The 15442-nt window shown below is 39.0% G+C and overlaps 1 protein-coding gene and 1 long non-coding RNA gene across 4 annotated transcripts in view; one reads left to right on the top strand and one right to left on the bottom strand.

The window, feature by feature from the left end:
• LOC134801458 (uncharacterized) overlaps positions 1-13773 on the bottom strand; it is a 36915-nt gene extending 23142 nt beyond the window's left edge. The window contains exons 1-2 of one of the 3 annotated variants that reach the window (XM_063774047.1): positions 13147-13773; positions 12428-12643 (exon numbers count right to left, since the gene is read on the bottom strand). In XM_063774047.1, the coding sequence (XP_063630117.1) occupies positions 12428-12643; positions 13147-13195 (265 nt within the window). In that variant the 5' untranslated portion in view covers positions 13196-13773. Of the gene's footprint in view, positions 1-12427; positions 12644-13146 lie in introns of those variants that run through there. The other 2 variants (XM_063774049.1, XM_063774048.1) reach the window with 2 other exon arrangements.
• LOC134801535 (uncharacterized) lies at positions 2127-8405 on the top strand. The gene is made up of 4 exons (XR_010145681.1): positions 2127-2419; positions 5437-5514; positions 6293-6561; positions 6908-8405. It is a non-coding gene; the product is annotated as an uncharacterized LOC134801535 (long non-coding RNA).
• Positions 13774-15442: the final 1669 nt, after the last annotated feature.

Here is a 15442-nt window from a genome sequence, read left to right as displayed (position 1 = left end):
TAAGGGAGCCCCACTAAATATTTATTTTATTTTGTTTTTAGTATTCCTTGTTATAGCGGCAACAGAAATACATCATCTTTGAAAATTTCAACTGTCTAGCTATCACGGTTCATGAGTTACAGCCTGGTGATAGACAGACAGACAGACGGACGGACAGCGGAGTCTTAGTAATATTAGGGTCCCGCTTTTAACCTTTGGGTACGGAACCCTAAAACATGTATAAACGGCATACACTACCTACCTTCTAAGGAGGAATTTTACTGAGTACCTAATATAGGTACTGTAAACAATTTGTCATATAATTGGGTGTTTGTGAGGTTGGATCATAATGACATCTAACTAATGTCATTCAAATATCGTACTTTTCCGTACATGTATTGGTGCGGGCAAGACGCACGATGACTAAATTTAACAATGAATGCATGATGATGATTAAAATAAATTATTATTCTGATTTCAGTGTATGTTCGAATTGGCCTGTTTTTGTGCACATCACGGTTATTCCAGTCCAGAGTAGGTACTTACAGCTATTTCATTATTTGTAATTACTTATTAGTATTACCTACCTATTTTTTGATGGAAACAATGTCCATCTAACAAGAAACTTCAATCAATAGGTACTAAGTATGCTATGCTATGAGAGATTGAATTGAAGGTACTTATTTCAATTTCAACAACAGTATTCTTATGACATTATTCATAAACGCTTTTAAGCCCTTGATAATCGATTATCTTTATCCGTCATTTTGTCATTTGTGTTTGTTAGAAAGGGACAAATTTAACAAAGGTAGATGCTAAGTTTTATGAATAAGTGGTTTAATATATAAGTCAGTACGTCTTTCCCATAAGGGCACACGGGGCTCGTGCCCAGGGCCCCCATCCTCAGGGAGCCCCGAAAGACAGACAGTAACAGTAGGTATATTTGATTACCCATAAAAAATAGATCATATCATCATCATCATCATCATCAGTCGTTCCCTCAATGCTGAGGATCGTGACATCATGTCCTAATGTTAAAAATATTAAAATAATTTTTCACCAGAATTTTAAATTTCAGCTGCAAACCTTTACGTGCCAGACCATCGACATCGAACAGTGTAGGTAAATGGTATTATATGCTAGTTATCTTTAAAAGTATTTTCACCTCAGCAGCTCGAACAAGGGTACTTTGCTTCTTAAAAACAGTGAGCAAAATGCGATTTTGCTCACTGAGTCATTTTGTCTCACTCAGTGAGCAAAATCGCATTTTGCTCACTGATTGTGGGTCACTCAGTGAGCAAAATGCGATTTTGCTCACTGAGTGAGACAAAATGACATTCAAGTGACCTTTATGGTCATTTCAACATGCGGGGTCTAATACAAGTTCGATATACTTGGGTTCTATTATCTCTGTCCCTCTAGGTATGTTCTCACTGCTTAGGGTGAAAAATTTTGTGTACTACACGAGATCAAAGTTATTTACATCTCGTGCGCTTTTGAATCCCTTACTACGCTCAAGATTCTAAATTAGATTCACTCGCTACGCTCGTGAATCTATTATAGAATCTTTCGCTTGCACGGGACTCAAAATAAGCACTCGAAGAAATATCAAACTTTGATCTCTTGTTGTACAAATAACTATTTCACACAGACTTCAGAGGGCCTACCGCGAACCACGTTCGACGTGTTGCCTCTCTGTCGCACTTGTAAATTCGTACGTATGTGCGACAGAGAAGTAACACGGCGAACGTGTTTCACGAGAGGCCCTCAGTTTACCCACGTTTCTCTTCGAATTGGTTAGTCCGAATTGTGATCGTTTTCAGGGTTCCGTCCGTAGCCAAAATGGCAAAAATGAAACCGTTATAGTTTCGTCATGTCCGTCGGTCAGTCCGCCCGTCCGTCCGTCCGTAGATCACAGCCATTTTACTCAAGAACTATAAGATATAAGGATATTAAAATAAACATAGGCTTTTCTATATAAGTTATATAGGAGGCAAACGAGGACACGAATCACCTGTAAATAAGCGATTACCGTCGCACATGGAAAGTCCATGAAGATCTTTTTTTTTTTCTAGATAAATTGCCGCTCCCAACCGCGTTATTGCGGTGCACGGCGTATGGAGTTATACCTAATAGTACTTAATCTAAAAATGTTAAATTAAGGTAGAAGTACTAGTGCTCGACGCTGCACTAGTATTCGACATGGGCACTTTATGTCAAAGTGACAAGGATTAAATTTGAATACAGAAAAATCTTCGCTGTTCAAATTTAACCTATATTACTTTGACATAAAGTGCCCATGTCGAATACTAGTGCAGCGTCAAGCACTAGTACTTCTACCTTATTTCTTTTACAATAATTTAAATTTCAGCTGCAAACCAGATTCAGATCAGATCTTCACATGCCAGAGTACCTCTGTCAACATCAAACAGTGAAAATGGTAATTATGCTAGTTTTGCTTTTAGGTAAAAGTATTTTAGTTTTCACACAGATCTCAAGTAGTTTGTCCACGTTTCTCTTCGAAACCGATAGTCCGATTTGTGAACGTTTTTAGGGTTCCGTGGCCAAAATAGCAAAAAAAGAAACACTTATACAGTAATTAACAGTAATGCACTTATGCAGTAATTGTTAACAGACGACCGGTCTGGCCTAGTGGGTAGTGACCCTGCCTGCGAAGCCGATGGTCCTGGGTTCGAATCCCAGTAAGGGCATTTATTTGTGTGATGAACACTAATATTTGTTCCTGAGTCATGGGTGTTTTCTATGTATATAAGTATGTATTTATCTATATAAGTATCTATATCGTCGCCTAGCACCCATAGTACAAGCTTTGCTTAGTTTGGGGCTAGGTTGATCTGTGTAAGATGTCCCCAATATTTATTTATTTATTTATTTAATTTTACTCCAAAACTATAAGATAAGTATAAGGGTATTTTATTATTACATTACAGTCGCAACACCGTAGGGGTTGTAATTTCCTAATTTCGATGCTGGCCTCTTTTCTTGAAGGTTTGAAGGTCGAAACGGTCCGGAAATACCGCACGCGGCAGTTCATTCGACAGTTTGTCTGTACGAGGTAGGAAGTTTCTGGAGAAACTCATACTTGAGGACTGCCAGCCGTCCATTAATGGACGTTAATTAATTGGTGTTGATGTACTTACTTTACGCTTCGGTACGTAGTTTAAAATATACTCCATGGGTAGGTAAATAAATAAATAATAAATATTAGGGGACATCTTACACAGATCAACCTAGCCCAAAACTAAGCAAAGCTTGTACTATGGGTGCTAGGCGACGATATACATTACATACTTATACAGATAAATACATACTTATATACATAGAAAACACCCATGACTCAGGAACAAATATTTGTGTTCATCATACAATGCCCTTACCGGGATCCGATCGGTTTCACAGGCAGGGTCACTACTTACTAGGCCAGACCGGTCGTCGTCGTATGAAACTAAAATTGTTTTTTTCTTGAGAAATATCAACATAAGCACATCATTCGATAGGTCTTCGAAATTACTATTAAGCAAGTTAAGGTTTTAAGCCACATTTTTGTTAAGCTCGAGTAGGTACCTACTGATGATGGGATCCATGAGGAATCGAGGGAACTCCTCAAATCTTTAATTAAAGGCATACATATAGTGATTTTTGTGTTTTTATCAACAAATCAAGCATTTACATTGAAAAAAGTGACAATTGATGAAGTAGAACTGATGATGGCCAAGAACGGAACTCTTCAACGACGCATAGCTCACGTTTTTAAGCCACATTTATGTCAAGCTCGAGTTCTGAACATGGGATCCATGAGGAATCGAGAGAACTCCTCAAATTTTAAAGGCATACGTACAGAGATTCATGTATTTTAATCAAAAAATCAAGCATTTACATTAAAAACTGTCACATTTGATGAAGTGGAACTGCTGATGATTATCAGAACAGAACTCTTGAACGACGCATAGTACACATTTGGCGATTTCGATTTTGTGGGTTAGGTTAGGTAGGATAAAACTGTGACCCTTAGAGAAACGAAATCATCATTATCATCATCATCATCTTCCTCGCGTTGTCCCGGAATTTTGCCACGGCTCATGGGAGCCTGGGGTCCGCTTGGCAACGAATCCCAAGAATTGGCGTAGGCACTAGTTTTTACGAAAGCGACTGCCATTTGTACTTCCATTCCAACTCAGAGGGTAAACGAGGCCTTATTGGGATTAGTACGATTTTTTCCTTCACCTAAAAGCGACTGGTAAATATCAAATGATATTTCGTACATAAGTTCCGAAAAACTCATTGGTAGGTACGAGCCGAGTTTGAACCCGCGAACCTTCGGATTGCAAATCGCACGCTCTTACCGCTCGGCCACTATATAGCGCTTCTTAGAGAAACGAAATGCTACTACGAGTATAAAAGTGGGTAAGGTTAATATTAGGTTAGGTAAGAACTGCGACCCTTACAGAAACGAAATGCTACTAGGAAAAGGTGACGAAGTGGATTACTATATATGGTGATCACTGTGATCAGTTAAATGCCAGCCAATAATTTACATATATATAAAAAAAATATATATAGGACATTTTTACACAAATTGAATAAGCCCCACGGTAAGCTCAAGAAAGCTTGTGTTGTGGGTACTCAGACAACGATATAAATAATATATAAATACTTAAATACATAGAAAACAACCATGACTCAGGAACAAATATCTGTATCATCATACAAATAAATGCCCTTACCAGGATTCGAACCCGGGACCATCGGCTTCATATGCAGGGTCACTACCCACTAGGCCAGACCAGTCGTCATTCATATATGGCATTTCAGACTGTTTTGAGAAGTCGGTTTTTTTCTATTAAATATTTTTGGCATAGGTACATTTATCTCAACTTAGTAGGTTATTCAGTGGAAGTTTTATCAAAACCGGTTTATCACTAACGTTCTAATGTACGTGTACGTATTAGTATGATAATCTCGCTTATTGATAGGTACGAACTACGAGTGTGGTATAATTGGGAATTAAGAAACGGGGCAAAACATCTTAAAGTTCATACCCCATGCAAGTTTCATCGAAACCGGTTAAATGTGTGCGTCCGCTTAAGGATTTATACGGGGATGGTCTTCGCATGCTCTTTAATAGTTTACTTGAGGATTATTTACCTACTAGGTATTCGGTAGTATGCGAGATTTGCTCTCACGCGGACGCCGATATGCATGTCTTCAAGCAGGTCATTAGTATCAGCTATTACTAGGTAAAACATAGATCGGTATAAAACAGATAAGAAGTTCAAAGTAAGGTATTTAAACGGTCTAAGTCTTACCTGCTTGGTTAACAGCTAACTACGACTGACAAATAAAAATAAGTGAAGGTACTAACTATTAATGTTTTATGTTGGTACCTATGTTTGTAATTTATTTTTAAAATTTATTTTAACGTGTGAAATGTTCCAGCACAAACTTCAGCTACTGCATCTACGAGTACAGGCCAAGCTTGTCTGAAATCTGGAATAAGCATTCGACCGGATAAAGGTAAGCGTAGAATTGAGAAAAAAAAATGTTATTGGCTCAATTAATGCTATTGCCTATTGAGCATGCGACTTGTCCACCGAACAAGAAATGGTTATGGTTTAAAACCATACATTAGACCAGACAAGTAGAGTCCGTATAATAGTGAAGCCTGCAGTGAAGTATGTAATTTAAGTACAAAGGTATTTAATTTATAGGACTTGACCGATTATAAGGTTATTTACTATAAGGGCCAGGTGTTCAAAATGATCTTAACGCGACTTTTATTGTTAAGAGAATAAGTGCGTATCAAGATGGTATCAAGGTAATTTTGAACACCTCGTCCGCTTAGCAACATCTGCTGCTGACTGTAGGAGTATCAAAAAAACTCTACCTATGTTGACGAGCTCTTATTTATTACTAACTTACATTCCATGCTTGATACGTTCACGACAGCACGGTCATGGTATGATACTGCATGGATGGGTAGAGCATTTACGTATTTTTAGTCACTCGCGCGACGGGTTTCCGAAAGCTTCATCATCATCATAACCGAATCATCATCATCAGCCGAAAGACGTCCACTGATGGCCAAAGAACTCCCTCAACGATCTCCACAGCGGCCGGTCACGCGCCGACCCCATACAACTCCATCTTGTAGAGGGCCTTCCCACGCTGCGTCTTCCGGTCCGTGGTTTCTAGAGCTTATAGGTCTCCATTTTTAAGTAGGTAGGTACTAATACTACTAATAAAGAGGCGAGCAGCTAGTACCTCTATAATTATGCGGATTATTTGATTTCAGCGGCAATACCAGCGAAACGCCCCCGCTTTGCTGACAAACAACCTGGCGGATCTAGGGATTCTCTAGTTCAGCGGTCGGCAACAAGCGGCCCGCGAGCCCCCCTGGCTATTTTGTATGTAATATTGTCAAACAACAATGTCTGATTAAAGTCACACATATTAACAAAAGTGCGGCCCGCGTCAACTTCCTTAACTACTATGTGGCCCTTGGCTGCTAAAAGGTTGCCGACCGCTGCTCTAGTTTACGCAGCGAGCAAATCAAAAGACTAGGTAAGTGAATATGGTATTGTTACTCGTATTAAAAAAATATGTTTATCTCTCAGCAGTTTGAAACATTAATTCCAAAGTTATTGGTTAATATTTACGCACAGTATATTATTATCTCATCTTCGTTGTAAAGGATGTATACGGCGGAATAGTACCAAATAATACTTTTTAATCTCTGCCTGCATACATACCATTGCTTAAAACAAGCCTAATTTCATCCACTTGGTAAAAGGTTCTCATACATCTTTTAATTTTTCCGCGGATGTACTTATGTTTGCATTGTACGAATGCATTTAAGAGACCAAAGATTTCTACGGAGTTTCATTTAAATTAATTTTACTTGTTACAGATTACAATACAACGAAGAAAGAATTGCTGAAGAAGCTCATGAAAGTGAAATCGAGTTTACTTTATTAAGAGTCTGCCTAATAGGTAGCTTAGGACTTTAACCAGATAAATTGTTTTTAAATCCATCTTTGAAACATGGTATCAAAGAGAATTTTAAATAGAGAGTTACTGTCATGGTAAATTATGTAGCTACTTACAGTACCTACATTTACTGCCATCTTTCGACAGAAGATTAAACCTGTTAGAACGCCATTTGACTTTGATCATTATTCTTTCACTGATATTACAGAATAAGTAATAGTATTTGATATGTGTAAACTTATTAACACCATCTACTCGAGAGTAGGCCAAAGGTATGGTGCAATCTTTTCGAGCGATGGCGCCATAACCTTTGGCCTACAGTCGAGTAGATGGCGTTTTTCAATATTTAACAAATTTACACATATCAGTGAAAGAATAAAAGGGCTCATTTAGTCGATGCGAGAACTCGAGCGAGTTTCATTACATTGCGGTTTTTGATCGGTCGGTTGAATTGGACTTAACCAACAGTCCGCAATGTAGCTAAAATCGCATACGCTTCGCGCGCCGTCTTAATCAGCCTTATGGATCAAAGTCAAATGGCGTTCTAACAGTTTTAATTTTCTGTGGAAAGATATTGGCAGTCAATTTACAGTGGCTACATAATTTACTTTGACAATCCGCCTCTATACACTCTATTTTCATTGATGGACCATATTTAGTACAGACTATGTAACTATGTTTATACGGGTCAAATCTTGCAAGTTAAATTTGACCCACTTCCCGACTTCCAATGAAGCTGGAAATTTGTATACATAAGTAAGGCGAGACAGGAGGTGGCCATAGGAACTCTGTGATAAAACAACGAAACCTAATTGTGTTTGGGGTTTATAGAATTGTCTCGATGAGTATTAGTTGCCCGTGGAATAAAAGTACAGTCAGCGATAAAAGCTTGTACCAAAAATTTATTTTTGCCATAAACTTATTATATTGGTTAAAGTTAGATATATGGGTTCGTTTTGGTAGGGTCTTAACTGAATGAGTTTTATTTTATGCGTATTAACTTGGAGATTGTGATTCTGTAGCCATTCTGCGTCAGGGGTTAATGAGGATCAGCTCATAGCGTAATAATTAACACACACACTATCACACACAGCCCACAGCTGATACGGCTTAAAGTATATAATAGACCTAGGTATATATAATTTCGACTGTTGAGTTGAGTGTGTGACGGTAATTCAGTTAGTTCCTACTTCCTTTTTACAGTTATATTTGTGTTTACCTTATCCTATTTAAATATATTAATTCAAAGATTAGTTTTTGAAAAATCTTTAGACAAACATGTTAGATTTTGTAACGAGTACAGTGTATCCGTTTGTAAATTCTACCAGAATATATTTTGTACAGTTCAGTGTTTAAAAACATAGGTACAGCATATTTGTACATTCAGTATTCAAATTGTGCAATAAGAACAAATATGTATATATATATATATATATACATATATATATATATATACCATATATTAAGTCTGGCTATTAATTCAGCTATTCATAGTCTCACGTTCATACTGCATGTTTGGTACCTGGACGACGGCACCATCAGCGGAGACTCACATACGGTTCTGGCAGACTTATCCCTCTTCTTCAGTCGGTCCCTCAATACTGAGGATCGTGACATCATATCCTTCTGTTGAAGACCAGGCTCCTCCATAGGGTTCTGTTCTCCGCCAAGCGCATGGCCTCGTGCAGTTTTAATAGCATAGGTGCCGTAATTTGAGCACACCATCTAGTAGGAGGAGGGCCCTGAGGTGTCGTGCCTTCAACTTTTCCCGTTATTATTACTCTTTCCAGGCTATCCGGAGAGCGACGTGACTTATCCCTAGTTATACAGAAATTTAGCGCCATTGACCTGAAACTTAACTTCGACAAATGTGAATTGTACATTTCCGAAAACGTAGAACCCTCTTTAGCAGCCCAGGTACTTCAAAGTTTTTCGAGTTTAGATCAGATTCAGATCGTTTAGTCAAAATTAGTAGCCATTCGGCCTTATTTATTTTAAAATGTTGTTGTTGGTTCCCAAATTTACGTACTTGCTCCGTTGCTGCGCTATCTGGAAAGTCGCTAGTTTAGTCCAACCTATCGATAGTCTCCTTAAGTCACAACTGGAATCGATTTTGAATGTCCGTTTGAATGAACCGGCTTGGACCCAAGATTCTTTGCCCATTAGGTTTGGCGGTTTAGGAACACGCAAAATATCGAGTATTGCTCTGCCGGCATTCTTGTCCTCAATCCATAGCACGTCTGATCTCGCAGGTAAAATCCTTAAAATAACAAACTGCGAGGTCGCGTGCTTGGATGAGGCCAAGAAAGCCTGGCTAGCTAAACTGCCAGATGTGCCACCTAGACCCGAGAGGCAATAAGGGCCTGGGACAACTTAGCCCCCACTGCCGTTCTAAAATCCCCAATTGACACTTCGTCGGGAAGGGACCACGCAAGGCTCCTAGCTGTGACCAGAGTCTGGACAATGACCCTTTCGATTTCCAACTTCTGAACTCTACGCTGAAGCTATGGGCCTGACTGTTCGGCAGTTATTTTTGCACAGTATCGTTTTGCTTACACACAAATCGTCTACACTCATGACTTGTTACGTCTCGCTTCTCAAAAACCGAATCTTTAACCTACCTGTTCCAGAAGTCTTCTCCGCCTTCGGTAAACAATTTGGGGACTACCTTAAGGCTTCAACCTACAGTGCCATGCTAAAGCATTGTTATCTCAAATCAAAGACAGATCAGTTATTGAGGCCAAAAAGCTTACCTACACTCTTCTTCAATCACTTAACTACGTGGAAACAGCTAGAAGCTATACTAAGTAATATTTTATAATGTATACGCAAATATTTAAGTGTCATTTTTAGTAATTTTGTAACTTGCATGCTATACCTATTAAGTAACTAAATTCAGATACTGTACAAATCTAAAGGCCCCTGTACGCAATGGGCCAGCGCCGGCCAGTCCAATGGACGCAGCCATGCGGTAGAATGAGATAGCAATATCACTTGCTCCCTTTAACGCATAAATGCGGCCCCCAGAATGGCCCACGCTGGCCCATTGTGTACCCCTGTACACAATGGGCCAGCGTGGGGTCATTCTGGGCCCCTTAGGCCATTTAAGGCCCCTGCCTTAAATGGTTCCCCGCGATACAGAGGGGCTACCGCGAAAACCGTAATTCGCAAATTGCGGGGATTTTTCTCTTTTACTCCATTAAAGGTGTAATTAGAGTGACAGAGAAAAATGCCCGCAATTTGCGAACTTCGATTTTCGCGGTTATAGCCCAGGTCTCACCTAGTGCGGGGGCCCCTGGTAAATATGTATACCATAGTTTATTGGTAAATACATTATTTACATTATTTTATTTAACTAATTTTATGGCTGCACGCCTATCCATCACCCAACAACGGCACTTTCATCGAGCCAAACACTCAGAATTGCTATCGGACTCCGGGTCGGGGCCGATGTATGTGTGGACCACAGCTGTGCCTCTAGTGGGGCCCCTGTTGATCGCCTTGGCCACCACGGACTCGCCTGCTCCTCGGGCGCCGGCCGCCTATCCCGTCATGCCGCGCTCAACGACATCCTGAGGAGAGCGCTCGTCAGCGCCGACGTCCCTGCGGCTCTGGAGCCCCAGATCGCAAGGGACGACGGCAAACGCCCCGACGGGATGTTGTTGATCCCCTGGCGGATGGGCCGGGCGCTGGTGTAGGACGCCACCTGCGCAGATACGCTGGCGGTGTCCTACATTTTAGCCACCAGCAAACAGGCCGGGGCGGCGGCTGACGTCCGAGAACTCTTCAAGGCGAATAAATTATAGTTGTCTCGGCGCATACTACGAATATGTAGCCTTTGGCGTCGAGACACTAGGTCCATGGGGTAGGGGGGCTCGGGGACTCCACAAGGTGCTCAGTAAATTCCTAAGGGAGGCCACAGGTGATCCTCGCGCAGGCAGCTTTCTCGCGCAAAGATTGGCCATAGCAATCCAGCGCGGGAACGCTGCCTGCGTGATGGGTACCCTACCAAGGGCGCAAATTTTTTAGCTTCAGTTATCTTAATTGTAGTTAATTTTAGTTTTATATTCATTTTAGAACACTTATTATTTATAATAAATGAGTTTTTGTATATACCAAGTATCAACTTAAGAAATTAATAAAGTTTGTAATAAACTCACAGGTGTTTTATTTTCTAAGATAAAAAAATTGAATGAGTTTAGGACGGTTTTTATCGGTTTAGAAAGTCACTATTATCGATTTTTCACAGCACTACTTTCTATCATGTCGGTTATTATCGTTTCGAGAACTCACTATTATCGATTTTTCACAGCACTGCTTTCTATAAACCATAGATAAATATATAGATAATATATTTCTTTATCTGTGCTATAAACAATTTTCTTTATGTTGGTATGAATAGATGCTCATCAGTCATACATCAGTCAAGTCCTGTCAAAACCAACCGTTTGACAAAAACGTACTATGGAGTTCCTTCTCTTAGAACGTAGTGATTATATGCTCTTTGAATGTCATATTCTTCAAATAAAAATGTTAGATGCTCGTGGCTATTTAAATTTGTGGGGCTGTGTAAAAGATATGGTGTACCAAACCAAACGGAATGTGAAACTGCGGACGAAATGAGACAAAGGCTAATTGGTGCTTTGTGCGGAGGATAAATGACGAAGAGCATACACTATATCGCATGTGCATCGACATACTCGGGTACGGGCTGCGGCGGCGTTGTAATACACGGAGGTACATTTGAACACCGTATGTGAAAAGAAGATAGTATTAAATATTGGAAAAAAGTAATTATCTAAGAAAGTAATAAAATTGTTTGTAATATTTTTGCATGCATTTGATTTATTTGACATTTATGCGTCATTCATACATCATTGAGATACTGTCAACGATCGGAAAAAAGTGTAAAGTCCCGAGCTTTCCCGACGGAGATCCTTAATCTAGCCGTCATGTGCACATGCTATAGGGTTATCACCACAGTTAAAAAGTAGTATTTTTGCAATTTTTATTTTTTACTCAATTAACGATTCTTACCATTACCAATAGTCTCTGTATCACTTAAACGACCTAATACTTCCGGGAAGGATCGTCATGCCTTTCCACCCTGTATATGAATAAAATTTAGATATTTTTTAAACACCATAAACATAAAAAATATCTAACCTAAAATTTTAAGCTTAGGGGGGTGACAACTCTTGACGCTGATAATTCTCTAATAGCTTGACAAAAAAAGATATGACTCTATATGTATGACAATTAGACTGTTAGCCCTCAACCCCCATACGCAAGGTTTTCGGATGCACCGCCATCTATTGATAGTTTACTGCAACTTTTCACACTAAGATAATTATGACCAATGTAATATGGACCCTATGGCACAACAATGTCAACAATTAATCATGCAAGTGAGCAATTTGGCTAAAATTGTGTATCTTACCTTTTAAATGTAGTGTTGGAATTGCAATATCGCTGAGTCTTCCGCTTCGATTAATATATTTTTCCTCAAAGTGAATATGACACACTTTTCGGTACTTATGAATAAATTGGTTATCCAAAGATAACACATCTCCACCAACAGAGTAAATCCAAGTCCGAAACCGGTCAGCCTCATTAATTGGACAGGGAAATTTGTGAAGAATTACATTATCTAATCCTGAAAAAAAGAAACATATATAATTACAATATCACTAGTACAGATTTAAGTAGGTACACTAACAGAATGAACGTTGGATGTTCAATGAATACATATATTAACTTAAATATTTATTAAAAAAATATACCACATATGAAACATACGTTAATTTAAGGTAAGAAATGATAAAAACCTTGATCTTGTGTTCTTTAACCATGATGTAGAAAAGCCTTTGAAGGACCAAGGATACAACTTATAACCCTTATTTGGAAAAATGTCCCGACTGTATAAATACTGATAGTGTTCTATTAAAGATATATAATGTGGGATTGATTACATGTCAATAAAATACCACGCAGTGCTAATATTATATCATGATAATTTTGCCAAAGTTATATTAAAAAAGGACGAGTTATATTGCACATGAAGTAGACCTTAATGGGTCTTAGTCCCATATTTATATTTCAGGGTTAAGTATTATTTCTCCACAGTTAAAAATGAAAAATATTAATGTGAATACTTACGCGTTTTACCGCAATTAGGTACACAACACATCGCACTGTTTCGAACCATTGTCACAAATAACCAATCCAAGCAGCAAATCAGAGTCCGTTGAGCACACTAGGTATATTCACATAAAACAGATTTTTTCAGAGTCCAGGGCAAGCACAGTCGTTGTATAAAATCACAAGAGAATCGTTTTAGAGCACTTTCAAGCATCGAGGATAGATCGAGGACACCAATGGTGTGAAAACGTCTTTCTGATCCACATTTGTTGACGTTTTTGTCCTGCTTTGTGTATCTATTTATTTTATATTGACGACCGGTCTGGCCTAGTGGATAGTGACCCTGCCTGCGAAGCCGATGGTCCTGGGTTCGAATCCCAGTAAGGGCATTTATTTGTGTCATCACACTAATATTTGTTCCTGAGTCATGGGTGTTTTCAATGTATCTAAGTATGTATTTATCTATATAAGTATGTATATCGTCGCTTAGCACCCATAGTACAAGCTTTGCTTAGTTTGGGAATAATATTTATTTATTTATTATATTAAGTCAGTGCTTTAAGGTCTTGTATTTTTTTATTATACCCATATATTTTTTAAGTTTCCAATGTATGTATTGTGATAAATTGCTCATTTTCTATCTATTTAACCCTATTAGTGTCAAAATAACCAATAAAGTTGTTTATACAATGCTTACCTGGTAGAAGAGTGGCCAATGTGTTTGCATCAGTTGATTAAAATGATTTCTATGTCCAACGGTAAAATGAAGATCACAGACCTTTCTCGCCTGGCCTGGCAGACCTGGCCCTCAAGCATATGGACCCAAACTGTAAATCAAACCGCTATGGGGACTTGTTTGGATTTGGAAAGACGTGCAGTGCAGCACTGAACCTGAAAAAAAATTTTAGTTTAAAATCAGAGGCTTTTACACACTTTTATTGACTTGATTATCGAATTTAAACTGTTATGAGACAGTTTAAATTCGATAATCAAGTCTTACACTGTTGAATAATCTCAACCGTAAAATTATTCAACAACTTGATTACGTATCAAATCTTGCAAGTTGACCCCCTTCCCAACTTTGAATGAAGCTGAATATTTGCAATTTTGCATACATATGTAAGTGGGGTAACAGTGCAATATTATGGTACCATCGAGCTGATCTGATGATGGAGACAGGAGGTGGCCAACTGGCCATAGGAACTCTTGTGACCTAATTATGTTTGGGGTTTTTAGAATTGTCTCCATGAATATCAATTGCCTGTTGAAAGAAAAGTAGTCAGCGATAATAGCTTGTACCAATTTAGCCATTGGCAAAAACTTATTTCAAAGATTAAAAAAAATATATATTTACCTGTTGTACCATTTTTCATAAGCAAGTACTTACTTCTGTTTCACTCAATGGTCCTTTAATAAAAATCAACGAGAATTAAACAATTTATTTGAAACGAAATGTTACTTATCAATTTTCAAACCAACTAAGTTAGGTTAGAAGACACGAATGTTATATTGGTTGATATTTATCTACAATTCTACATGCAAGTGTGACACCTTTTCTCTTTGATATAAAACTCCACAAATTAATAACATTCGAGAAAGATAATTCATTACTTTTTTACCTTTCGGTCTAATCGGTCTCCATCCTAACCAATCCTAACACATAAAGATGAAATGGAGCATTATAAGAAATGAATTACACTCACAGCACAAAATCGACTTCGATTACTTCAAAGGTTTCAAGATTTACAGTATTTATACCCCAAAACGGTGGAATAAACAGTTTGACTATATAATAATAAAATAACAAGCCTGAAAAGACACAACAATACACCACAGAATAATATGACAATGACATGAACGTGAAGTACTGAACATCCTGTAAAGCGGTTTACATTCTCGCGCGAGCCACGAGCCGAGCCGCAAGCCCACGCAAGCCGCATCACGAGACGCGAGTGTAAGCGGGGGGCTCGTGGCTCGTCTCGCGCTCGCCAGGCTCGCGTGGAGGAGCGGTTTTTTGGGCACGAGCCAAAAGGGTTCGCGCGGGACGCGCGCTTCCGTTAACACTCGCGTTCGGCTTGTCATTCGGTTATACACCTTATGCCGTGCCGTTAGTGTTTAAAATATATTATGGCAGGCTTAGATTCGCGGCTCGTGGCTCGTCTCGCGGTGCGTCTCGTGGCTCGCCTCGAGCGTGTAAGCACGTCGAGCTAATGACTACACTCTCGCCTCGTGGCTCGTAAGATCATCGAGCTAATATATTTTAAACACTAACGTCACGGCATAAGGTTTATAACCGAATGACAAGCCGAACGCG

Source organism: Cydia splendana, chromosome 22 (assembly GCF_910591565.1).
Source record: "Cydia splendana chromosome 22, ilCydSple1.2, whole genome shotgun sequence".
NCBI classification, from domain to species: Eukaryota; Metazoa; Arthropoda; class Insecta; order Lepidoptera; family Tortricidae; genus Cydia; species Cydia splendana.
The sequence above is the reverse complement of the archived record's forward strand: the minus strand, read 5'-3'. Positions and strand labels throughout refer to the sequence as shown.